This window comes from Zalophus californianus, chromosome 7, assembly GCF_009762305.2.
Source record: "Zalophus californianus isolate mZalCal1 chromosome 7, mZalCal1.pri.v2, whole genome shotgun sequence".
In the NCBI taxonomy this organism is placed as follows: domain Eukaryota; kingdom Metazoa; phylum Chordata; class Mammalia; order Carnivora; family Otariidae; genus Zalophus; species Zalophus californianus.
This window is the reverse complement of record NC_045601.1, coordinates 97,454,640-97,482,187: the sequence shown is the minus strand read 5'-3', so window position 1 is coordinate 97,482,187 and position 27,548 is coordinate 97,454,640. Positions and strand designations below refer to the sequence as shown.

Genomic DNA, 27,548 nt, shown 5'->3' with positions numbered 1-27,548 from the left:
TATTTGTAGATGAATTAATTAAATCTACTGAAATTGGTACAAAGAAGAGAGGAATTACCTTTGACATCCTGTTTGATAGTTGTCATTACATTAAACAGAGCAAATCCAGTTGGTTTCAGGAATAAAACAAAGGGGAAAATGTGAAATTGACACTTTAATTCTTTCTTTTAGAACCATACCTAATTAACCTTGAGTAGCTACTGCAGAATCCTTGCAGTAGCAGAGTCTTTAGAAATAGACATAAATGTTTTCCTTCTTTAAAATCACTGGCTCATTCTAGTTCATTCCCTAGAATTTGATCACTTTCTCCAAGTTCCAGGCTGACTTTTAGATTCTAACCGGGTAATCAGCATTTGGGTATTCTCTTAGGTTGAAGGACTAATTGCCTCAAGTGAGTTCTGTATTTTAATACTTAAGTCACAGAGTTAGAAGCTGTCCGCACTTAGCCTCTACCTTAACATTGTAGGCAGAGGCTGAGGGATTCGAGGATGCCACCAGACCTTGAGTATCTTCACTGTAGTAAGTAGGACTGGTGGAAGTGCTGGGAAAAAAACTTCATAAAGTTTGGATCAAAACAGTATTTGTTGATTCATGCAACCAAAACAATGGTGAAAACCTAGATCTCCGCTGAAATTGGGCTGTACAGGCACCCAGGGCCATTTGAAGCTGGGGTTTATGGCAGTCAGGTTATTCCCTGGGCACCCAGCTCTGCTTCTTTCTTCCTGTCAGCTTCTTTCTTTCCCACCACAGACTGGGGTTACCCTGTGGCTAGAAACAGGTCACCAGTGGCTCCTGAATTTTATGTCTGAAAACTCTGCCGTCCAAGGTGGGGATGGGTTTCAACAATCCCATCCCCCAGTTTAAAAAAATCCAGTAGAAGGTTTTTGTTGTGATCTAGTTAGGTTACATGTTAATACTGAACATGCTCCAATGAAGTAACTAGTGGAACATCATCTTTCGGAAGCAATCTCAAACATTTTAAATGAATTTTTAACTTTGTTTCTCACAACAACTCTATGAGTCAGGAATTATTATAATTTTTATTTGACACATGATATAATTGAAGTTTAAAGAGTTAAATGACTTGCCTAAATCTCACAGCCAGGATTTGGGTTCAGGATTTGCTTCTGGGTCTTTTTCCAGAGCCCAAACTGTCTTCCCCTTGTCTGTCTCTGTGATTAACCTCCTCTGGGTCAGGTGTGCTCCTCCAAGTCCATTGCCAGGTGGAAGGATGATGAAAGGATATGTCAACCCCCAGAGTGGTCAAGGTGGAAGTGGGGTGGAGGTGGAGAAACAATGTGGAGAAGATGACAATATTACAGATGTCCTCTGCATTCCGACCATTCCCTAAAGAGATTTAGGTGGTGTTTGTTATCCTGTCTAATGTTGATTGTCCTGATTAATACAGGAACAAACTCAATGAGCCACTTTATATTTAACAGTGTTCCAGGTATCCTAAGAATCCTCACTGTGTCTCCAGGTCTACAGCCCAGAGGTCACAATTTCCCCGAAGGTTTATTTTTTCTACCATTTTGTTTATTTTCTTACTAGAACTAGGGGGTGATGTTTGTTTCTTCTTTAGATTATTTCAAGATTACTCAACGAATGTTATCCTTTTCTTTCCAGTTAAGTGAATTAATCTTTCTCATTGGGATGTTTACATCGCAATAAATAGCCCAAATATATTTATATATACATGTTTAGGTAGAGACCTTTACAATTGCTTGGTGATAAGTATAATGCTTCTTATTTCAAAATTAACTAAAATACTAAACAAATTCAGAAAATATGTCTTTTTAAAAAAGACTCAAATCAGCTGTATCTATCATCAATCTATCATCTATCTGTCCATCTATCACTTATCTATCATCTATCATCTATCTATCATTTATTTATTTTAGACAGCGCATGTGTGCAAGCTGGAGGGGAGGGGCAGAAGGAGAGGGAGAGAGAATCTTAAGCAGGCTCCATGCTCAGCTCGGAGCCTGAGGTGGGGCTTGATCTTATGACCCTGAGATCGTGACCTGAGCTGAAATCAAGAGTGGGATGCTTAACTGACTGAGCCACCCCGGTGCCCCTCAAATCAGCTGTATTTATATCTCAAGTATAATAGACTGCCCTACAAAGCTTAAGCTGTATCTTATTGCTCTTTGGTATCATAGTGTTTCATCCATATTATTCTTTGGGAAACTACTATGAAAAAAACACTGGCAAAATGTGGAGTGGTTGAGTTCAAAGTTTTGGCTTACTCAACAATCTGTTTTGCTATTTTTTAAATATTTGTGGCAATGTAATGTGTCCACCACTATACAGTTCCTCATTTTGTTCCACTTTTTTTTTTTTCCCCCTCTCTGTACCTTTTGGAGGTAAACCACACCAAATGATTATTTTCACTCTTTAGTATTACGTATTTAGAGATGGACTATTCCTGACACTCTTGTACAACTGCTTTACTGTTTTACTGAGAGAGCTATCCAACTCATCCCAAGCCTTGCCTCATTCATTGTTTTTGTTGTTTCTTGTTATTTATTTGTCCCCTGGTTGATTTTTAGTTCCAGTATAGTTAACATACAGTGTTATATTAGTTTCAGGTGTACAGTAGAGTGATTCAACAATTCTGTACACTACTCAGTTCTCATCATGATAATTGTACTCTTAATTCCCTTTACCTATTTCACCTATCCCCCCACCCATCCGCCTTCTGGTGACCACCAATTGGTTCTCTGTATTTAAGGGTCTGTTTTGTTGTTGTTGTTTGTCTCTTTTTCCTCTCTTCATTTGCTTTGTTTCTTAAATTCCACATCTGAGTGAAATCATATGGTATTTGTCTTTCTCTGACTGACTTATTTCACTTAGCATTATACCCTCTGGATCCATCCATGTTGTTGCAAATGGCAAGATTTCGTTCTTTTTTACAGCTGAGTAATGTTCTATTGTATATGTGTACTGCATCTTCTTTCTCCATTCATCTATTGATGGACATTGGGTGCTTCCAGAATTTGGCTGTTGTAAATAATGCTGCAATAAGCATAGGGGTGCATATATCTTTTTGAATTAGTGTTTTCATATTCTTTGGTTAATTACCCAGTAGTGGAATTACTGGATCATAGGGTAATTCTATTTTTAGTATTTTGAGAATCTCCATAATGTCTTTTTTTTAAGATTTTATTTATCAATTTGAGACAGAGAGATACAGAGGGAGAGTGAGTGAGCATGAACGCGGGAGAGGCAGAGGGCAAGGGAGAAGCAGGCTCCCCGCCGAGCCAGGAGCCAGACATGGGGCTCGATCCCAGGACCCTGGGATCATGACCTGAGCCGAAGGCAGGTGCTTAACCGTCTGAGCCACCCAGGCGCCCCTCTCCATAATGTTTTCCACAGTGGCAGCACCAGTTTGCCTTCCTCCCAACAGTGCACAATGGTTCCTTTTTCTCTACATCCTCACTAACATTTGCTGTTTCTTGTGCTTTTGGTTTAAGCTATTCTGACGGGTATGATGTGATATCTCATTGTAATTTTGATTTGCATTTCCCTGATGATGAGTGATGTTGAGCAGCTTTTTGTGTGTCTGTTGGCTATCTGTACGTCTTTGGAGAAATGTCTATTTTTTCATTAGATTATTTGCTTTTTGGTGTTGAGTTGTGTAAGTTCTTTATATAGTTTGAATCCCAACCCCTTATCAGATATATCTTTTATAAATATATTCTCCCCTTCCATAGGTTATCTGTTGTTTCTTCTCTAATTTTCTCATTTACTGAGTATTATGTCAAGACTCAGTTTGGTTTAGTGTCAGATTTCCATTTTTTTCTTTCCCAACCTCCTCCATGGTTGATATCCTAGATGATGGCACATTGCTAATTACATTGCTTTAAGCAGAGATGCTCTGCTAACTTTTTGGTCAAAGAGACAAAGTAGGTATATCCAGCTAATGAGTTCCAAGCTGACAGGTTATGTAAAGTGCTTCTAGGACCATGTTTCTACTTTTGTTTCTGGAAAAGGCAGGGTAGGTCAAGTTTATTGCATGTAAAATCTGCCTTCTAACCCTGAGGTTCCTTTTCCACAGTTACAGTATTTTGTAATCTTTTGCTATCCTGGTCTAAGGGTAAATAAATATAATAAATGAACTCAATGTAAAAGGTAGGGATTCCTAATCTTTTTTGAGTCGTGAACGCTTTTGTCAGTTTGAGGAAGCTGATGGTCCCCTTCTTAGCATATTGTTTTCACATTCATACTATAAACTACATACAATAAAGGATACAAGTTATATTGAAATACAGGCATCAAAATATTTTTAGAGGTTGTGATACAGTAATATGTGCTTCTTCATTAAATAACAAGATTTGGAGATAGGTCTAATAACCATTATAGTTTCAAAGTAGTGATCAGTGATACTTTGCTAAATCTCTAATACTTGTGATATAAAAATACCTATAATTTTTATAGGTATTCAGATCACAGGTAGTGCAAATTCTACAGTGTTTGATCAATTGCATTCAAAATCGAAGGAACTGCACTTAGACCTTGATGAAAACAAAATGTAATATTTTCCCCATAATGCATAGCTTGGATTCTATCCATGGATCTCTTCAATGGAATTAAGATGAACAGTTTGGATAGAATTACGAACCACTGCTACAAATTGTAGGTGGCTTAATGTATTATTTCTCTCCTAGGTATTTGCATCTTAAAATAGAAAGAGAAATTATTTATAAAAATTAATAAATTTATAATAATAGAATTTCAAGCACTGTATCATCTTATGGGCAAGACCTTTTTTTTTGCTGTAATAGTGGTGTATGTTTTAACAAACATGACAAACTTAAACATGCATGAATGCTGTTTCTATCAAAGTTGTCACCTCCATGGGGTATAATCACATTTGCATAATATTTCTAACTTCAGAAATGTCCTTGGGAAAAATTCTTCCTCCATTTTCTTTGTAGACAGAACCCTAATCTTTTTTTTAAAAAAAGATTTTATTTATTCATTTTGAGAGAGAGAGAGACAAAGAGAGCACAAGCAGAGGGAGATGCAGAGGGAGAGGGAGAAGCAGACTTCCCACTGAGCCGGGAGCCCGATGTGGGGCTCCATCCCAGGACCTGGAGATCCCGACCTGCGCTGAAGGCAGATGCTTAACCATCTGAGCCATCCAGGTGCCCCAGAACCCTAATCTTTTGATTCCATGATAAATCATTCTTTCAGTAGTGGATTTTATTTTTAGGAAGAGTCCAAGTCATGATGAGGCAACCTGTTTAGGATTAAAAAAAAAAAAAGTGTAACTTTAAGGCCAAGAAACCAGTTTTCTGTTTATAAATTAATTTTTAAGTTAATTGTAAAAGAGATTTCAAAAATATTTTGAAGACTGGCAGAAACATTAAATAAACATATGGATCCCCCCAAGGTGACTTCTTTGTAGATAACATTCATCTGACTTCATGAGCCATATGTTATCAGTTGGGAGCAGGGAGACCCTCCCACTAAATTTAAATCCCATGACTTAGGCATCTGTATTTTCTGCTTAAGCATTAAACTAGTTCTGGTTACCTAAATTCTGCCAAATTCCAAATGAAATGAGTCACTGTGTATGGTTAGTTCCATTGTTAGTAATTGTGTTTCAGAGTTTTCTAGAATTCTGCTTAAAGCATACTGCGGTTTACATTGAGATGCCACTGTGATATTGTTTGAGAAGTTTTAAGCAGAGCAGAAACAAAGTCTTGTCTAAATCGGTCATCAGAAGTAATAATCATGATCTCCATCCCTCTGTGAATATTTCGTGTAAGTGTACTGAGTGATGGATTTCATTCCTCTCTGCTTACAAATGTCTAACAACTCATAGATACAAATAGATGCTTTCCAAACATTCTGTTTTCTTCTGTTGATTTGTCAGCTTCTGGTGGACACCAGGAGCCTTGAAATCTCAGATTTTTGGCATCCCTCCCTCAAACTTGCCGCACATTATCCGTGGTCCAATGGCAGCGGTCATCATCCCCTCCCTTCTTCTGCCGGAGGGAACTCAGTCTCTGCAATGGCTCCCTGCAACCTTGCCTAATTTCTGATCTGTCTTCCTCTTCGATTACATTTGGCTCAGAAGTAGGGGTAGGAGGACTGTGGGAGTGGACTTGGAGTGCCTTTTGCAGTAGTAAATCGCTCCTTCCTCGTGTGTCAGCTTTCTGCTTTGCATTGTCACTTCTGGAAGGACACTCCATTACAAATACCTATTAAATTGAATTTTCAGTATGATAGCTCTAATTTTAGAAGTTAAATTGGCTTTGTGGATTTGACTGAGAATTTTAGTCCATTTTTATGGAAAAACAACAACAAAGTAGTTTGCAAGTAAACTTAGTTTCTGTAAGTTGAGAATTGCTGTAGTTTACTTCTTCTCTGGTTAGTTCTAAAAGCATGTATTTGAACCAATTCACCAAGTTCGTGGGTCCTAGAATAGTGATTCTCAAAGTTAAAAATTTCCTAAAAATTTGTTAAAACATTGATTGCTGGGCTGCACGCCTAGAGTTTTTGAGAATGGGCTGAGAATTTGCATGACGCCTTGCAGCTGGTCCAGAGCCAACTTTGAGAACCACTGGCCTGGAGGACAGGTTACAGATCTAAAATTATTGTCAATCTTTGTTATTCAAAATACAATTTGAGTCGCAAATTTTCACGAGAGTGTGAATTTTAAATTCTTCTAGCAGAGACACAGCTAAATGTAGATGCATCTGGGTTCACTTACAACTTATATTAAATTACTTATTTTCAGGCTTGCTGTCAGATATGAATTAACCACAGTTTACATTGAAAAATTTTTACAAGCTGGCAATAAATGGACTAGTAGTATTCATGAATTCACATTTTTAATCTGTGCTAAACCAACCAAAGTTTACTTCCTCACAAATATTCCTTTGGCTTTTGAGCCAGACTTTCTCAGCAGTTTTAAAATCTCAATCTCCACCAAGTTTCTTATCTTGTTGGTTTGAAGTTGATAAGTTTTTTTTTTTTTTTTTTTTGAAGCGCTATTGATAAATGGCTCCTAGGATGTGTCTGCTGTGATGGGTGGAAAACATAATTGATTTTATAGTTGTGCTGAGTGCTCAGCTCTGGGATCTGCTTACACTTTGCAGATGTGTGAATTGAATCAGAATGGGAGAATTCTGTTGCTAATCACCACAAGCCTCCGGACTTGGTTTGGGAGGTGAATGGGCATGGGATTGCTTTTCTTTCTTGAGGAAAAATGAAATCAAAGCCATAACATGCTTTTTTTCTGTTGGCTCCCATGTTCTCACTTTAAAAAAACACATTCCTTTTGATCACTGTGCAGCTATCTTAGTTCGGTTGTCTTCCTGAAAGATGAATACTTTTGATATTTTGGGGTGAGGAAGTTTGCACATAAGTGAAAGTAGGCTGGGTTAGGCCTAATTCATGCCAATTAATGAGTATGTCTCTTTGTTCCAGTGTTCATACTGGAAACTTCTGCATGCTATAAAGCATTCATAGGGCTGGGGAAGTAGAGTCGCATCAACGGATGAGTCCAACCTTGGGGACATCAGTCTTGAGCGCAAAGGCCAACAGTGTCATTTGTTAGTAATAATACTTGGGGCAAGTATTCAGTTTCCTTCTCTATACTACTATAGAGCCTGCAGGGCTGGGAGCAATTAGAAAACTCTTGCTGTAAAACACCTGGTGCACAGTATAACAGCCAATAAATGGAACTTATTGAAATTCTTAAATTTGCTCATCAATTTCAAATTTTCTGACTTCTTCATTTGCAAAAGCACAGCTGCTATATTAACTTGAAAAAAATTTTTTCCTAAGCCCCTGAATAATAATCAGAGAAATACCTATGTGCCTGTTACTGAAATTTTTTTTTCAAGGTGATTTATGCTTATTTGTCCTTACTTTTTTGTCTACTGTGTGCAGATGGATTTGTGATTGGCTTGTGGAATTTTAATAAGCACATTTGAAACTTTTACCAATTTGGTTGAATTCTTTAAAGCAACTTCTAATTATGTGACAGTTATAAATAGAATTGTTATTAGAAGTCTGGTAAATGTTGAAAATCCCTACCATGTTGCTAGCACATACCATTTACTTGATAAATATGAGTGGTTATTATTAGTTACTGTAATATTTAGAGGTTCCATCATATGTGCTTCTAGACTGTAAATGTTTCAAAAAAAGTGAGAGCGGTATTTTTCCTGACCACTTCTTCTATGGGTCCATAGTCAGAATGCAAGTTACCACTTCAGAGACATCTCACAGAGTGTTTCCTCTTTTATTTCTTATGGCTTGCTGGTCTCCCCTGCTATTCAGGCAGTTTTCCCAGTGACTCTGAGAACCCAACACCAAAACTGCTGCCTCAAAGGTACTTCTCTAGAGTTTGTCAGGTAATATCCCCAGAGGTCAGTCCACAGAGCCCACCGCAGACTTGCGTTGGTCCCTCAAGTTTCACTACACTTAAAAGAGGAAGTTTGAATATGTCTATTTCATCATACTGAACCATTTTATATTTCTTTATGGCTGACCAAGGGTACAAAGGGCCTGAAGAAATTAACTTGGATCCCAGTTAAGAATGTTGTTCATGGGGCGCCTGGGTGGCTCAGTCAGTTGAGCGTCTGACTCTTGATCTCAGCTCAGGTCTTGATCTCAGGATTGTGAGTTCAAGCCCTGCACTGGGCTCCATGCTGGTTATGGAGCTTACTTAAAAATATATATATAAATAAATAAAAGAATGTTGTTCAAAAATAAGGTAAATTATTTCACTGATTTTTAGCCTACTAAAGCCTCTTGCTCTGGTGAGCATCAGAATGATACAATTCTGACCTCTCCAAAGAAGCCCTTCCCTCCTAGCAACCACCCACCCCCTCCTCCCTCCATGAGCTTATAATGAATGGAGGGACCAAGGGGTGATTTAGGGTGGAGAAACCAAAGGTCCGTCACTATAATTTCCATTAGCCTTCCCAAAGCCACCTCCAAATAATCATAAATTTCACTGAAAATCAGGTACTGAATGTGCAGCTACCTGCAATATGTGGACAATGTGTGTTTCTACTCAGTTTAAGCCTTTGTCTAAACAGAACAGCATTTGGTACCTTCACTGCTCCTCCCTCTAAAGCTGCAGTGGAGGTATTTTGGATCTATAACTTGGAAAGTCTATTGGACCAGGTTTTTGAAGGAAAACATCTCTAGGGCACTGCAAGTGGGATTTAATTAATAGAAATGCAATGTAACACACACATTTTCTGAAATAAGGCGTGTCTGTAGCCGATGTTTGCAAGATTTCCTGCTGGAAACGAAGAACAGCCCAATAGATTGCCTCTAGGTGGTCTTTTCCAAGCATCAAAGAATACATTTTGCATAGCGTCCTGGAGGTATTGCCAAGATCGAAGCCTGAATACCGTTTCATCTAATATAGCTCTGCGTGAAAAATGTGCATCTTCTCTATTCCCCAAATGAGGTCAAACTATACTCATCATTGGGACCGGTGGGTATTGTTCCTAGGCTTGATTTAACCTCCGATTTTCTGGGGCTGAGGGTGGGATTTGTCAAAGGCTAGAACTTTAACAGTTATTTAGTTTTAAAAGATAAAAGGAAAAAGAAAATCAAACTGAATCATTAACCTGAATTCTTGTAGCAACCGAATACCTACTGCCTTCCTCTTATATCTACCAGGAGCAGAAGCCTGAAGTTCATGATCTGCTGAGAATACCTTTTGCATTAGCCATATATACACACATCATTTTTCAGACTGTATCTCTCTCTGCTATACCAAGCCTGAATTATCCAGGCTGTGATACTATCCCGAACATATCCGAATCAGCCCTGGGACAATGATCAGTCCTCTTGATTGTTTGTAATTGTCCGTTTAGACCAGAGGTTGGCGAATCTTTCATGGAAAGCGCCAGGTAGTCAATAGGAGAGGCTATAACCACTCCACCCTGTGGTTACAGTGAAAGACAACATGTAGATGGGTAAGTGCAACTGTGTTCCAATGAAACTTCATTTTCCAAAATCCGTGGCAGGTCAGAATTGGTCTGTGGACCTTAGTTGTCGATCCCTGATTTAGACCATTCCTGGTGAATCTCTACAAAGTGGACTATGTTAAGAGCTGAAAAACTGATGAAAAAGTGAGCCGATGGCCACCTGGACTTTGAACACCAGTGGATCTTGGCATGGCATTTAAGTTTGCAAGCAAGCAAATGCTTCAAGGAGCAGATGGATGAAGCTCAATCAAGGGCATTTGTCTTCGAAATACACGGCCTGGGACATATGTTTTCCTCCCAGACATATAGTTGGATTATTTAAGCTATTATTGAGGGTTATGGAACATTTTTTTCATTAATGAGAACATAGCTTTCCACGCGGGTCAAAATGAACAGTTTTCTCTATCTGGAATCCACTTGGCTGTGGTCTTAGGTTGCTCTCATATTCACTCAGCAGCTCACCAGAAAAAAATGCAATCATGACCTGAAAAGGTTGTATGCCCACATGACCTACTGCCATTTTGGCAGAAATGTTTCAACTGGCTCCATTTAAGGCTGCTGACAGGTGCGGGGGGGGGGGGGCGTTCTTTGTTGTATCAAAGCTGTGGCCTTGAGACACACACGCCTCCTGACTTTCACAGATTCGGTGAGGAGTGCTTGAAAATGGACTTGTAATCAAGTCATTTTCTCTATTCTCTCCCTCAGAATTTGTGTGCTCATAAAATACCACCCAGGTGGTAAGTAGTGCTCAAGCACTTGTTATAGTCTTGGCAGAAGGCATAGAAATAGTGTGGCTGGATTTAGCAGGTAGAAGTACAAGAAGCCCAGTTGGATTTGAATTTCAGATAAATGACGAATAATTTTGTTAGTATATATAAACATGGCAAATGAAATAGTTGGACCATACTTACACTAAAAATATTATTCATACTAAATGTTTGTTGGGACATAATTATACTGAGAACTTAATTGGTATTTACCTGAAATTCAAATTTAAGTAGGCATGCTAACATACTGAAGCGTGCTCTAGTAAATGGAGTTTTAGCTCATACCATGTTTTATACTGGATACTGCTAAAATTTAAAAATGCAATTTTAGGAAAACTACCTTTTTAATGCAAGCATGGGAAGGATGCTTTTATTCGGTGGGGGGAGGGGTACGTTTTCTTCAATTCATGATGGGCAGGAAAAGTTTAAAATGATTGGGTTTGCTCTCTCTTTTAATGATAGGTTTTCTTTTTGTTGTTTCCTTCTAAGCTTTATGGAATATTTTTTGGAAACTAGATATAAGAAAAAAAAAGAACAAACCAACAAAAGGAAGAAAGAAGATACTTACACTCTCCCATGCTGTTATTATCCAGAGAAAACCACTGTAAACCACTGCAAATTGGGGTTTATCAGTATAGCCTTTTGCATATATATGCATATAATAAGTAGAGCAGCTGAGATATCTTAGATATTCAAAAGTACTCCAGCTCTGAAATATCATCTTTACCTTTAGTTTCCAAATAAGTAGACTTGATTCTCCTTCAGCCATATTGCAGGAAGTCTGGAGCACGCAGGATCATTGAAAAGATTCATCCAAGGCATGTGACTTGGTTCATAGAACCTCTTGCTCCCCATTCCTCCTTTCACAGACCCTCAACCATCCCACCAAAAGAGGCACACGTCCTCTTTTCACATTGTTTAATCCCATTAGAAATGGTCCCTCTGACTGCGTTCCTCCAAATAATGCTAACACACAGCTGTTGTATGCAGTTGACTTTTACAGAAGGTTAGAAAGTTCGAGGAGGTGGATTATATAGCACAACACAGGATGGCAGGTAACTTAATACTGAGTAGTAGACATCCTGTTCTTAGACGTTTCTCTGCCATCACCAGCTGTGGGGCTTTTTCACTTGGGCTCTGGCCACCTGCCTTGTTATAATTCCTAACCCCTGTAATTCCAGTGCCCCTTCCCACAGCCTTCTTCTGCTTGGTCCTCATTAATCTAGAGCCCTGACATACCCTTCCCCAGAGTGTCTGCTTCCTTACCTTCTTTAGATTGGAAGGCTGAAAATTCTCTTCACTTTATTATGCAGACCACCTAGTACATTCTTTGTTTAACCTTCTTCCTGCCCTGGCCTTTCTCAGGGTTCAGACTTTCTCAGGAAAAAATTTGTAATTTTTATATTTATATTTTAAATTTATATTTTTAATGTATTTATATTCTGACTTTACAATCAAGTCAGATTAAGTCCGTTTTATTAACTGTTAAATATCTACCTATCTATCTCTATAGATAGATATATAAATTTTGGTCTGAGAAAAAATTTATATATAAATACACACACACATACATATATATATATACACACATACATATATATATATACACACACACACACTACCCAAAGAACTGGAAAAAACTTTGAAAGTATCCTTTTTCTTTAACTTGAGCCAGACCGATTATTCTTGAAGGCTTCTTTCACACCAGTCATCCCCACCGGGTGAAAGAACATTTATTCTTCTTTTATGCCCTGCTTTCCCTGATCTCACAGAATCTGTTGCAAATGAGCTGTAGTCCAACTATAAGATTCATGATTTTATGATTCCATCTGAAGTGCCCTCTAAGACTCAAATGAAGGGCTGTTTTATCTTATTTTATTTTTGGGATCAGCCTCACCACCACCCCGGTCCCCTCTGGCACTGACGTGTCACTCCGTGGTGGCCTCCTTTATTCATTAGTCTCGCTGGGAGCTTCCTGTAAGCAAGGATTATGTCTAATTCATCTCTCTCCATTTGCTCACCACAGTGCCTAGAATACAGTACGTGCTCAATAAATACTTGTTGACTGCGTTCATGAACCACTGAATGGAAGAGTCAATGGACAGATAAAATCTCTCTTTCTCTAAGCATCTCTCCTTGACTACCCACTGGTGTGATCAAGCATCGCTTAGTATCACAGGAAAGATTCATCCTGAACATGAGTTGCTGTCCAGCAGTTTAATTTTGAGGAGGAGGATCCTGGGGGAGGTGCTGCCTTCATAATCCTAAAACACTCCAGATCTTCACTGGTAGCAGCGAAAAGGAGAACCTTCCATGCTTGTGAAAATTACATAGAGCATTTGATATTAACATCTGTGTTCAGAGTTTCAGTTACAAACAAATGAGTACAAAGCAGTGGAAACTCTACGTCAGTGTTTGGGTCAAAATACTTTTATAAGAAATTTTAAGATACTCTACTTCTCCATGACAGCTTTTTTGATACCCATAATGATCCACAATAATTTTATTCATTTTGATTTCAGTGTTATTTATCTTGAAGCAGAACTGCTCCCGTTCCTGCGTTTTTGAGCTTATTATTAGTATGTTAATGTAGTTCAGACATGTGACAAAGAGAAATAATGGACTTTCAGGATTAATGGAAACTTCTTGTCGACCCCATTCTACCTTATTCTTCTCACTCCTGCCCAGAGTTTACTTTCCTGGATTTAGTGTTTATAATTCTCATAAGCATGCTATACTAATATTGCATATGATCTATATAATTATATGTAATTGGTTTTGCATTAAAATATTACATGAATTATATAATGGTAGTATTTTTTTAAATTTGTTTATTTTTACAATATTATGTTTCTAAGCTATAGTTATGTTGATAGGTATAATTTAGGTAACTTACTCCTTTGTGCTATTTCACTGGAGAGATGTCTCATTTTTATTCTTAAATCGATGGGTATTTCGATTATTTTCCTCTTTTCCTCTCATGTTAAGCATCAGGAAAATATTTATGTACATGATTTCTTGGGCCAGGTGCCAGAGTTTCTCTAGGGTATGTATATACCTAGGGACGGGATTGCTAGGTTATGGAGTATACTTATGTTCTCCTTTTCCGGGATATTGCCAGATTGCTCTCCAAACTGGATTTACCAATTTACTCTCCTTTTAGCTACATGTGACATTACCTTGCCAGCAATTAGTATTGCCAATTTAGTGGGTAGGAAGTGATATTTCATTATGGTTTTAGTTTGCTTTTTCCTGATTACTAGTAAGAATGAATGTCTTTTTATGTTTTGTTTCTGGCATTCATGTTTCTTGTTCTGTGAATTTCCTGCTCCTATAATTTGCTAATTATTCCATTTTTAAAAGCTGATTTGCAGAGAACTTAAAATGTATTTTTGACTTACAAAACCTTTTTAGATTTTAGGTATTGCAAATATCTTCTTCCCATCTATGGGTTGGCATAGCATTTTTTCCCGTGTGCTGATTAACATAGCAGTTACTCCTTGTGTAATATTTTGTGTTTGTCTATCTCTTTCTCTCACAATGCTATGAATTCAAGTGAGAGCAGGAACAGACTTTTCATTTTTATTCCCTTAATCCCCAGCATAGATAACACCCAGTAAAATTGCTTGACTTGACTTGTGAGTGCCACTTAATTTAATGTAGATGCCATTGTAGATTTGAGTTTTTTCCCTAAGGCTTTCAATCTGAAGGCATTTCTGTCAATCCTGACCTGTGGTATATACATATACTTGTTCATATACATATGCACATAAACATACATACACACATACATACCTTCATATCACTTGAAAGAGTGACATTTTGACATTTTTATAACTGTCAAATTAGACGCTTTCATTAACCTTAAAACTAGGGCTTCCCTCAATTTTCAGGGAACACTGCTAAGGTCGAGATAGGTAAATATATTCAGATGGGATTGGAATAACAGATGCACTGCTATTTGTAGTCCAGTGTTGTCGGGGAAGCAGGGAGTAAGGAGGGTATAATTGCGCAATGCCTTGTCATCTTTGCAGCTCATCAATATCAGCAGCTGACACAGGCAAGCTTTTGTGAATGAGTTCTATTGGCTGACACTGACCTTGCCGTTACAACCACTGCTTTCTTGACATCTGCTAGTTTGACACATGGCACCAGAGTCTGTGTGCAGCTGGTACCTTGGACTTGAATGTACTGTGAGTTCTCTGGCATTGTTAGTGAAATTCCTTGTTATTGTCACCATGTCACACCTTTGACATCAACAAGAGCTGTGTACGTCTTTATGCAGATGTTAAATCAGCTGTGGACTGATGCATGCTCAAATTTGGATTTGCTCCAGGAAAAGTTGATTTTACTCTGATTTTATATAATAAAAAATAATGTGTGTAAATTGTAGGTTGGAGTGAGCTTTATGAATTTGAAGAATGGTTTTGTGTTTAAGCTGTAGCTATTTCTTAAGACTAGAGTTGAGATTATAAACTTTAAAATTTTGTAAGAATGTTAAGTAGGAAGAACTTGGGAATGTAAAAAGGTATGGTGATTTGAATGATTTGATCTTGAAGTACATTTGAAAATGCAATTCTGACTTCTTAACATGTTCTTAGTTATGCACTGGGATTACAAAATATAGGAGTCACAGTTCTCACTTTCATCCCTTTGTCCTTCCTTGAACTTTCTCTCTCTCTCTCTCTCTCTCTCTGCCCCCTTTCCCTTCTCTCTTTCCTAACCTGGCATCCGAACATTCCTACATTCTTCAGGTGAAACTTTGCACTCCAATTTAAAGTTTCGTTATCTGTTTTTTTTCCCCCCATACTGTCTTTTGAAAGTTAAGAATTACCCACAGCACTAACTGGAAATAACATTGCTGTTTATGGTGCTGCACGTAATTACATTTACTGTTGGGTGTGTCAAGCCTATGATGATGGAATAATAAATGGGTACTGAATGTTCCTGTAGCATTTATTTGTGAGGCATTGCTCATGCAATCAGGGTCACATTACCTAGATGTAAGTGAAATAAGACAGGGAGAAGAGGATTATCTAATCTACCATGAATGCATTCCTGAGTGTCTTGATTGTTTTTCTGTACCTTCTAGAAGGTGGATATTTGTACATGTACCATAGCTGAGAACCTTTTTTATTTGGCTAAGAAGGAGAGAAAAGTACTCTTTGCCTTGCAAACTCAGGCATTTTTTCTTCTAGAATTTCTCAAATTGGGAAGATTAATCCATTTTCATTGCCTTTTCAGTTTATTCCCCCAGGATAGCACAGCTGTAACTGTTGCCAGTATATCCTGGTTATTGAAAAAGCCTTTTTATCTCAGAGCCGAGGGGGCAGTTGAACAGTGAATTTCTATTACAGAAGTTCAGCCATTGTGAATTTCTGTAAAATTTTGTCTTTGCCTTACTTATTTTCTATATAAATGTTACATATTAAGACTTGAAGCTTCTTTAAGATGATGCCAGAAGTTACTCTAGAAATGTGTTCAGACTCTGTAGCAAATACTTACTTCTTGAAGATGCAGTAGCCTGGATAGATCTGATTTTTTTTTAATTTATTTTTATTTTTATTTTTTTGATGTAGTGTTCCATGATTCATTGTTTGCGTAGATCTGATTTTAAATCCACTGTACTTATCCTGTAGATAGCTATTGACTAGGAATTGCATCCATGCGAGACTTTTCATTGTTAGTAAATCCTGAGCTCCAAATGCGAGTTCCTTAAATGGATAGCTGAGGGACATGGCCCGGTTTACTGAGGGTTTCATCCCTATTCCCTCCTCTCTCCAGATTCCAGCATTACAGGTTCTGTTCCAAGTGGCATCTCTGAGAGGCATAATAACTCTGAGAAGCACTGTAGGATAATGGTTAAGATCACAGTGCCAGAGAGGCCTGGATTTGAGTTCTAGATCTGTCATTTACTTGGTGTATGGCCTTGTGAGAGGTTATTTAACCATTTCTTAAAAATTATGAAGGCTTTATTTTTTTAGAGCACTTTAAGGCTCACAGCAAAATTGAGGGGAAGATACAGAGATTTCCCACAGACCCACGGCCTTCACACAACCATAGCCTCTCCCATTATTAACATCCTTCACCAGAGTGGTACCTTTGTTAAAATTGATAAATCTAATGGACACATTGTAATGACCCAAAGTCCATAGGGTTACCTAAGGGTTCACTCTTCGTGTGGTACATTCTAGGGGTTTGGACAAATATATAATGAGTGTATCAATCATTATTATGTCATACAAAGTATTTTCACTGCCCTTAAAAGCCTCCGTGTTCTATCTGCTCATCTCCTCCTCTTTTATCAACCCCTGGGCATCACAGATCTTTTTACTATCTCCATAATTTTGCATTTTCCAGAATGTCATATAGTTGGAATCATACAGTATATAAACTTTTCAGATTGGCTTCTTTCACTTTGTAAAATACATTTAAATTTCCTCTATGTTTCTTCATGGCTTGCTAGTTCAGTCCTTTTTAGCACTGAATATATTCCATTGTCTGGGTGTACCATAGTTTATTCATCTACTGAAGGACATCTTTGTTGCTTCCAAGTTTTGGTGATAATGAGTAAAGCTGCTATAAACATGTGTATGCAGTTTTTTGTATAGACTTTTTTTTATTGTTATATAGTTGACCCACAATGTTACATTAGTGTCAGGTGTACAGCCTAATTATTCAACAAGTTTATATGCTGTGCTATGTTCACCAGAAGTGGGGCTGCCATCTGTTACCATACAATGCTATTATAATACCACTGAGTATATTCCTTATGCTGTACCTTTTCTCTCTGTAACTTATTCGTTCCTTAACCGGAAGCCTGTTTCTCCCACTCATTTTCACCCACTTTGCCCATCCCCCTAACCACCCTTCCCTCTGGCAACCATCAGTTTGTTCTCTGTGTTTGTGGTCTCTTTCGCCTTTTTGTTCATTCATTTGTTTTGTTTTTTATCACGACCTGAGCCGAAGGCAGCTGATTAATGACTGAGCCACCCAGGCGCCCCATGTTTTTTAGATTCCACATAGACGTGAAATCATTTAGTATTTGTCTTTCTCTGTCTGACTGATTTCACAAATGCAACTCAAAACCACAATGAGATATTACCTTACACCTGTCAGAATGGTTAGAATCAAAAAGACAAGAAATAACAAGTATTGGTGAGGATGTGGAGAAAAAGGAACCCTTGTGCACTGCTGGGAATGTAAATTGGTGCTGCCACTGTCGAAAATAGTATGGGGGTTCCTCAAAATATTAAAAATAGAAATACCATATGATCCAGTAATTCCACTACTTGGTATTTACCCAAAGAAAATGAAAACACTAATTCAAAAGAATATATGCACTCCTATGTTTATTGCAGCATTATTTTCAATAACAAAAATCAGGTTGTTTGTTTTCTTATTGTTGAGTTTTAAGTGTTCTTTGTATATTTTGAATAACAGTACTTTAGCAGATGTGTCTTTTGCAAATATTTTCTTTCAGTCTGTGGCCTCTCATCTTGACATTGTCTTTTGCAGATCAGAAGTTTTATTTTTAATTGTCAGGCCTACTAATTATTTCTTTCATGGATCATGTCTTTGGTATTGTACTTAAAAACTCATGGCCATACTTAAGGTCATTTATATTTTCTCCTGTGTTATTGTGTAGGAGTTTTTTGTAGGTTTGAGTTCTACATTTAGGTCTATGATTCATTTTGCGTTCATTTTTGTGAAGGGTGCAAGGTCTGTGTTGGATTTATTTTTTGTTTATTTTCATGTTGATGTCTAGCTGTTAACACCATTTGTTGAGAAGACCATCTTTGCTCTATTGCCTTTGCTCCTTTGTTGAAGCTCAGTTGGCTGTATTTATATGGGTCTCTTTCTGGGCTCTTTATCCTGTTATATTGAGCTATTTGTCTAGTCTTTCACCAATACCATACCGATTGGTTACTATAGTCTTATAGTCAGTCTTGAAGTCAGGTAGTGTCAGTCCTCCAACTTTCTTCTTCGATATTATGTTGGCTATTCTGGGTCTTTGCATCTCCATCTGAACTTTGGAATTTGCTGATGTCTACAAAATCACTTTCTTGGATTTTTTTTTTTTTTTTATGGCTCTTTTCAGTTTATGGCATGAAGGAGTTACACTAGTCCAAGTTAAAAGCAGACCCCAAATGGTTACATTATACAAGCTGTGAGGTTTTTAAACTTGTGACAAGGGACAGAAAGGAAATTCTACTCATTGCTAGGAAATCCTCACTTAAGCTTCAGTGAGCCCAAAGCACTTAAAACCCATGAACCTTCAGCTGGTCGTCCTTAGCCAGTCCAGTGTCTACCAGGAACTGGCATATGTTCTTGCGCTGGTCACCCTGTAGCTGAATTACTTCTCCATATTCTGGATGCTCAATTACAGTACCATTGCAGGCAAATTTCTTCTTAAACGCCTTCACTAGTTTCTTTTTATCGTTATCATCAGCGATCCCTTGGACATTAGTAAGGGCCTTCCTGCCGTTTCTCTGTCGAATTCTTGTATGGATATAATCCTCAGTGCCAGCAGGAAGCAGATCATCACCCTTACTTGCATCAGCAAAGGGGTCGAAAGAGTGGAGGTTCTGGACAGCAGACATACGACACGATTCCTTTTCCTCGGTGGAAACGGCCTGCGGAAGGCCGCGGCGGGAGAAGGCGGGCGGGAGGGACCGAGCATCCAGAAGTGAGGGGGCTCAAGGGGGAGGCTGCTGAGTCCTCGGCGGCTCAGTGACTGGGGACACTTTCTTGGATTTTGATTGAGATTACATTGAATCTATAGATCACGTTTGCAAGAACTGACCTCTTGACAGTATTGAGTCTTCCTTCTATGAGCATAGAGTATCTCTCCATGTATTTAGTTCTTTGATTTTATCAAAATTTGTAGTTTTTCTCATATAGATCTTATGTATATTTTGTTAGATTTATACATATGTATCTCATTTATGGGGGTGCTAATGTAAATAGTATTGTGTTTTTAATTTCAAATTCTACTTGTTCATTGCTGGTATATAAGAAAGCAATTGATATTTATATATTAATCTTGTATCCTGCCACCTTGCTATAATTGCTTATTGGTGCCAGAACTTTTTTTTTTTTTGGTTGATTCTTTCTGATTTCCTATATAGACCACACCTGTGAACAAAGACGGTTTTATTTTTTCCTTCCCAATCTGCATACCTTTTATTTCCTTTTCTTCTCTAATTGCATTAGCTAGAACTTCCAGTACAATGTCAAAAAGGCATGGTTAGAAAGGATATCCTTACCTCATACCTTGTACTAAGTGGGAAAACTGAATTTCTCACCATTAAGTATGATGTTAGCTGTAGGTTGTTTTTTTTTTTTTTTTTTTGTAGATATTCTTTATCAAGTTGAGGAAATTCTCCTCTATTCCTAGCTTATTGAGAGTTTTTATCATGAATGGGGGTTGGATTTTGTCAAATGCTTTTTCTGCATGTATTGATCATGTAATTTTTCTTTTTAAGCCTATTGATATGATGGATTACATTAAGTGATTTTGGATGTTAAACTAGCCTTGCATACCTCGGATAAATCCCACTTGGTGTATAATTCTTTTTACACATGTTAGAGTTATTTTGCTAATATTTCATTGAGGATTCTTGCATCTGTATGCAAGAGAGATATTGGTCTGCAGTTCTTTTCCTCCCTCCCTCTCTCTTTCCCTCCCTCCCTTTCTCTCTCTCTCTCTTTCTTTCTTTTGACAATTTCTTTATCTAGTTTTGGTATTAACATAATTTTTGCCTCATGGACTGACTTAGGAAGTACTCCCTCTGCTTCTATCTTCTGAAAGAGGTTGTAAAGAATTGGTATAATTTCTTCTTTACATGTTTCATAGAATTTATTAGTGAATATACCTGGGCCTGGTGCTTTCTGTTTTGGAAGGTTATTAATGACTAAATTCCTTTAATAGATATAGGCCTATTCAGATTGTCTGTTTCTTTTTACGTAAATTTTGGAAAATTGTCTTTCTAGGAATTAGTCCATTTAATCTAGACTATCAAACTTGTGGATATATAGTTATCCATAATATTCCTTTATTATTCTTTTAATGTCCATAGGATCTGTAGTGATGTCACCATATAGCTGCCTCCCAGATCAAGAAATAGAACCTCACCAACACCCCAGAAGTCCCTCATTCTCCTTTCCTTTGAAGAGGTCATTGTGTATGGAGCTGTCTACCAGCGATTGTTCTTACACAAGAATTTATTTTCTTATTCAGGTTTAGAGCTTTGGAACAACCAGTGACTTCTCTTTCTTTCTCATACTCCACATCTAGTTTATTAGCCTCCTCATGGCTCTAGTTTCAGAAAATATGCAGTCTGCCCATTTCTCACTTCCTCCATAGCTACTATCCTGGTCCCAAACTCATGCTTTCTTGCCTGGTTTAGTACAAAATCAGTATCTACTCTACTTGCTTCCTCCCTTGTCCCCCTGTAGAGTATTTTCTTTTTTTTTTTAAAGTGTAAACTTTTGTTGTCTTGCAAAGCTTCAGATTTCTCCACCCCTGTCCTTTCCCAGAATATCGTGTCATAACGAATGAGTTAAAATAAGCCAGTGTGATTAGTATCTATTGCCAAATAACTGTCTGTACATTCAAGATAAGAAAGTAGTGATAATTCAGTTGTATTTTCGTTTCAGGCTAACAAAGAATTCATTAAAGCCCATTGAAAAGTGATATTTGTTATTTGTGAGATTAATATAAATATATTTTATACTAAAATTTTTTATATATATTCTTTTCATATTTTTATCTTTTTATTAAGAAAATCAAAGCTGAAGAAAAGTTCCAAGAAAAGTACAATGAACACCAAATACCCTTCATTCAGATTCACCAATTATTTAACATATTACCACATTTGCTTTATATCTCTATTTCTCTCTCTCTCTCTCTACCTACCTACCTGCCATCATCTTCTTGTTCATTTTTTTTTTTTTTTTTTGGAACCAATTGAGAATAAGCTGTGGACATCACAATATTTGAACTCTGAATACTTCAGCATGGATAGTCTCAGTATAAGAATATTTTCTTATATAACCCCATTATAGTTATCAAATTTAGGAAATTTAGCGTAAATGCAATACTGTTTTCCAACGTATATTCTATATTGACTTCTTCCACAACTAGTATCCTGGTCCCAACTTCATCCTTTCTTGCCTGGATTCATGTGAAATCAGTGCACTGTCCTTTATAGCATTGTTTCTTTTCAATCCAGAATGCAATCCAGATTCCTGTGTTATATTTAGATACTTTTTTAGTTTCCTTTATATAGGACATTTTCTCAGCTTTTCTTTGTCTTTTCTGACACTGATATTTTGAAGAGTACAGAATATTTTTTTCTGTAGTCCTTTGATTTGAGTGTGTTTTGGATTGTTTCCTAATGATTAGATTCAGGTTATTATTTTTGGCCAGAATGAAATATAAGTGATATATTCTTATTGTATCACATCAGAAGGCACATGCTTTTAGTTTGTTCATTTATTGTTGATGTTAACATTGATCACTTGGTTAAGGTGGTGTCTACCATATTTATCTATTGGAAAGGTATTTTGTTCTTTTTTGCAATTAATAAGTGATCTATGAGGAAATATTTTGAGATTACATATATCCTATTCCTAAACAAGATTTCACTTGATGGCTTTGGCATTCATTGAGGATTATTTCCTGAATCATTCATTATAGTGAGGGTTCCAAAGTTGTGATTTTTCTAACTCTAATATTGCTTCTATTTTTAGTTGGCACTCTGCTGTCAGGGAGTTCAGAAGTACTCCCTACCCCACCTAGTTATGTATGTATGTGTAATTTTTAGCATCATCTCGCATTTGTCTTGACTCAACTTTGGAATCTGTCATTTCCCCATCCTCGGTTAGTTTTAGGGGTAAATGGCATACAGGAATCAAGATGGCATACAAGAATCAAGGAATCAAGGTGCCTTATGTGTTTATTGCTTCTGGGGTATCATTGCTTCTAGGTGTTTTCAGCAGACAAAGCTATGAAAAACAAATGTTTTTATTGCTTTCCCTAATATTCAACAAATCAGGGTTCTTCCTTATCATCCCTCTTCGTATTTTTATCTCCTTTCTCCCACAGTGAAGGATTTACAACTACATACAACGCTAGGGATTAATTCTGTGAATATAACATTTAAAAAGTTTGTACTGTCTGAGTCCATTTATAGTTAAGAAAAAACACATGTGACATGAATCTATGCTGTGAGAATTCAGAATAGCAATTAGCCTTGGTGGGGATATGGTGACTGAAAGGGAGGATGAGGGCTCTGGGGCACAGGTAAGATTCTGTCCCTTGAGCTGGGAGATGATTATAAGGGTATATTCAATTTTATAAATTCTTTGAGTTGTACATGATATTTCCTGCATTTTTTGATATCTAAATTAAACCTCAAACATTACCTGGATTAATTTCTTTCCTTTCCTTTGTGTGATTATGTTGTCAATTATATATCTGATTAGGTTAAGTTTGTTGTTCTTGTTGTTTATATTCACTTTTAGGATCCCTTTCCATTGTTGTTAATTTAATTTTTTTTTTCAAATACATAAAACATTAGCATGATTTCAAAAGTCAAAGCTATATAAAAATGTGTACTTGGAGAAGTACCTTTCCTCCAGTATCCCTCCTGCTTTTCCTTCCTCTCCCCACTGTAAGTAATCAATTTATTGATTTGTGTTTCATCATTTCCTGTTTTCTGTTCCTAATATAGCACACAGAATGATCCTTTCCAAGCATAGTGAGATCATGTTATTGTTTTGTTCCAGATATTCCAATAGTTTCCCCTATCACTCAGAATAAAAACTAAAGTCTTCCTAGTGGCTAAAATGGCCCCACCAGTCTGGCCCCTCTTCTCAAACACTCTTGTCTCATCTTCCTATGGCTCTTCCCCAGATCACTCATCCTCAGCCACACCAAACTCTTTTCTTCAAACAGATATTCTCCCAACCTTGGGTCTTGGTTTTTGCTAGCCTCTCTTCTTGGAGTATTTTCCTTAGATACCTGCATGGCTTATTTCCTACTTCCTTCAAGTCTCTTCTTAAAAGTCACCTGGATGGCTTTCTTATCCAATTTATTTAAGTCTGTTTTGCTCCCACCTCTACTTTCTGGCACACTCCCCTATGCATCTTCATGCTTATTTTTTTCTCAGCACTATCACATTCTAATACATAACTTATTTGTTTTATTTATTGTTTCAAGAAAAGTAAGTGTTGGGCTACCTGGATGGTGTAGTCGGTTAAGCATCCGACTCGGTTTCAGTTCAGGTCATGATCTCAGGGTCATGAAATTGAGACTCATGTTGGGCTCTATGCTCACTGTGGAGTCTGCTTGAGATTCTCTCTCACTCTGCCCCTCCAGCTTGTGCTCTCTCTCTCTGTCTCTTTCAAATGAATAAATAAATAATAAAAAGGAAGTGTTATTTGACGAAAAAAAAAAAAAAGAAATAGAAAGGAAATCAGGAAGTATAAATAAGGGCAAAGGGAATAAATGCAATGAAAGGAGCCAGGGAGTTTCTCTTGGGGGTACCTGGGTGGCTCAGTCGGTTAAGTGTCTGTCTTTGGCTCAGGTCATGATCTCAGGGTCCTGGGATCAAGCCCCGCACTGGGCTCTCTGCTCAGCAGTGAGTCTGCTTCTCCCTTTCCCTCTGTGATCTCTTTCATTTTCGCTGTCTCTCAAATAAATAAATAAAATCTTAAAAAAAAAAAAGTATGGACACTCTTGAAAGCTCTTGGTGGCTTCCCCTGAGTGCACCTGCTTCTTCAACATGGGGAAACTGCTCTCAGAAGTGTGTGACAGTGAGAAGGAATAGAATCCAAGTTTTCAACCCACATGGGGACATTTGCTGGAAGAACATTATTTTGCCTAAATAAAAGAAAGCAGATTTGGCCTGGGTGATGCTGTTATTTACTGAACTGATTAAGAAAAATTTAAAAAGCACAAGATATATTCAGATGCTTATGACGGAAATTCCTGTTTTGGACTTCTCTGCAGTGTGAGATCCTTGCCCTTTGCCAGAAGGCCCATCTGCCAGACAGCAACCAGACTTCCTGTAGAGCCTAAAGCTCTACTGGGGATTGTGTCTACAGGGAAAACACCTGGGTGGGCTGAACTTACTCTTTATTGAACTCAACTTCTTGAGCTGAGCAGCTCTCTTTGGGAACCGTCAGAAAGGACCAGGGTATTATTTCACTTTAGCTCTTGTTCCAAAGAGGAAATGTTTATATGCTCATGCTAATGTGTTTCCCGAACTTCACTCATTTAGTTTAAGCCAGGTGGTTTTACAGTGGAGGTAAAATAGTTTATCTTTTCTGAAGAAAATCCGAGGAAAAAAAACTTCTGTGAGGTCTTTGAGACAGCGAACTTGCTGAATTTGTCAAAGGTCAGATGCTGGAGGTTTAGGGAAGAAAGAGGTAAGAATATGGCCTAAGTGGGAGATCGAGGGACAGGGCAAGGCACATGCATATAGGACTGGCAAAGTATTGATTTGTATTACCCTTCTTTGCTTTCCCTGGGGTTTTGTGGCAGAGGAGACAATCTTGAAGCCAGAATTAAAAGAGGCCAATGAGTGTGACCAGCCATAAAGACTGTGCCATTATTTAACCTTACACATGGAGATAAATGCCACTCATCCATCCTCACTTCCTCTCTAGCCAATTTTTTTTTTTTTTTTTTTAAATTACAGGGGCATCAAAGAATGTCTCTGCAAGCACATCTGTCTTTCTGGTGTTAGGGCAAGGTGGCTGCTCAACTTGGATATTGTTTACCAGTCTCTGTTAAGCTCAAAAAATGTTGTATCATAAAAGTCATCTACTATGCTTGAGTAGCTAAAATTATACCTATTGCAGTGGTTTCAAAATGGGTAAGCACAGCTCAGTGGTGGTGTCCAGTTAACCATTAGGGCATCAGAAGAAATTATTAATCTGTAATAATTTTTATTTTCACCATTTCAGTGTCCATTTAGGTGCATATTTTACATGATATATTTGTGCAGAAATACTTGCAAAAGATAATCAACAAACAAAAAAATAAATATGTATATAGTGGAAGTATGTGCCCAAATTATTTTTTAATGGGTGCATACTCCAGAAATCTTGGAGACCACTGTCCCGGTGTGCCATATGATAGTCTACCTCAATTTAAATAATCTTTATGTACTAATACCTTGAGTCTGAGACTTTCCTTCAGTAAGTGTTTAACAAATACAAGTGCTTTTTGTATCCTCAACATGGTAGAGGATGCTGACTCACCACGAGGGATTTTCTTCATTTTTTTTTTTTTAATGGGCATGCTCATTCTTAAGTTAACTCAGTACATGTAACTTAGTACCTTTCTTTAAAATATTTTAATTAAGAGTTCCCCTTTTCCTCCAAATTAGACATTTATTTTGAGGCCCATAGCAAAGAATTTGAACCGTTTCTAATGGAACCGAAAAAGAAAAAAAAAAAAAAAGAAAGGAAAGGAAATATTTAGACAGAACTATGATGGTTTTGAAGAAAACAATTGTGTTCCCATAATAAAAGTATATTCAAAAGTGTAACATGGACACCTTTCTTTTCAAAGACACCTGAGTTTCTCTAATGGTCTTAGTTGAATTAATAATAAATTGACTCAGGATTTAAGAGGCATGTATGAATTTGCAGAGATTCTCTACACCTTTAGCGATGCTGAGTTATAGAGCTTCAATTATTAAACAGTGAAGTCCTTTCACAGTAACACTTCAACATGGCAAAAGTACCTATTTTCATGATATAAATACTATGGGGAATTACCTTAGCTGAGCTTGAATTTTTATATTACCTGATTAGTTTTGTATCTCAGGTCCACAAGATAATTTTGCTCTCAGAATTTGAAGCTTTACTTTTTCTCTTTTTTTAAAATTTTATTTTATTTATTTGAGAGAGAGAGATCATCAGCAGGGGGAGGAGAAGAGGGTGAGGGACAAGCAGACTCCCTGCTGAGCAGGGAGCCCACTGACATGGGGCTGGATCCCAGAACCCTGAGATCATGACCCGAGCTGAAGGCAGATGCTTAACCAACTAAGTCACCCAGGAGCCCTGTTACTTTTTCTCTTACCGGAGTCCAGAATGTGACTGAATATATGTTTCAGTTCCAAGCTATTACAGGTTAGCTCAAGCACGTGGGTTTCAGGACTTACTACTTCTGATGGACAGCGCAAGCAACATAGCTCTAATTTGGAGACTGTCCCTTCCACAGAATGTTCATCCCTGACCATCTGAATCTTTCAGGAACTAGAGTCAGAATCCCCTTGAAACAGCATCTCAAAAAACAAAACAAAACATTATGTCTCACAAGACCAAATATACTTGAAGAATTTGCTAAAAGCCTAAATGAAACCCATATATTGAGTTTATTTTTTAAACTCAAATTTCTTTTGAACAAACCTGTTTTTAAAAAGCAGTTTGTTTGTACAGCTGCCAAACTTAAACGTTTTTTTAAAATGATGGGAACACAATAAAATGAGGACATTCTTGTAGAAAAAAACACAAAAAACCGAAAAACAAAACAACAACAAAAAAAACCCCCACAAACACCCAAATCACACCTATGGGCCTGTAACAAAACCAGGCCATCAGTATATTCTCTGAAGGTAATTGGCCTTGACCCCGTGCATTTGTTTTAAGTCTCTGAATTGAACAGTAGTAGGGTCCTCTTGGTGCCCATACCACCATATTGAATTTTCTCATTAATCTTTACTGATAATACCTCTCTCCACTTTAAATAACCATTTTAAATGACATTTTAAATAGCTTCTTATAAAAG

General features: G+C 37.4%; 2 protein-coding genes across 8 annotated transcripts in view; one reads left to right on the top strand and one right to left on the bottom strand.

Moving 5' to 3' along the window:
* LOC113927670 (muscular LMNA interacting protein) overlaps window positions 1-27,548 on the top strand; it is a 239,815-nt gene that overhangs the window by 56,206 nt on the left and 156,061 nt on the right. The gene's annotated exons all lie outside the window — the stretch shown is intronic.
* On the bottom strand, window positions 18,810-19,341 carry LOC113927671 (eukaryotic translation initiation factor 1-like). The gene has a single exon (XM_035728694.1). The coding sequence runs from the start codon at window positions 19,339-19,341 to the stop codon at window positions 19,000-19,002; it is 342 nt and encodes a 113-aa protein (XP_035584587.1). The 3' UTR covers window positions 18,810-18,999.

Coding starts and splice junctions, on each gene's coding strand:
- LOC113927671 (XM_035728694.1), bottom strand. CDS start 19,341: ATGTCTGCTGTCCAGAACCTCCACTCTTTCGACCCCTTTGCTGATGCA.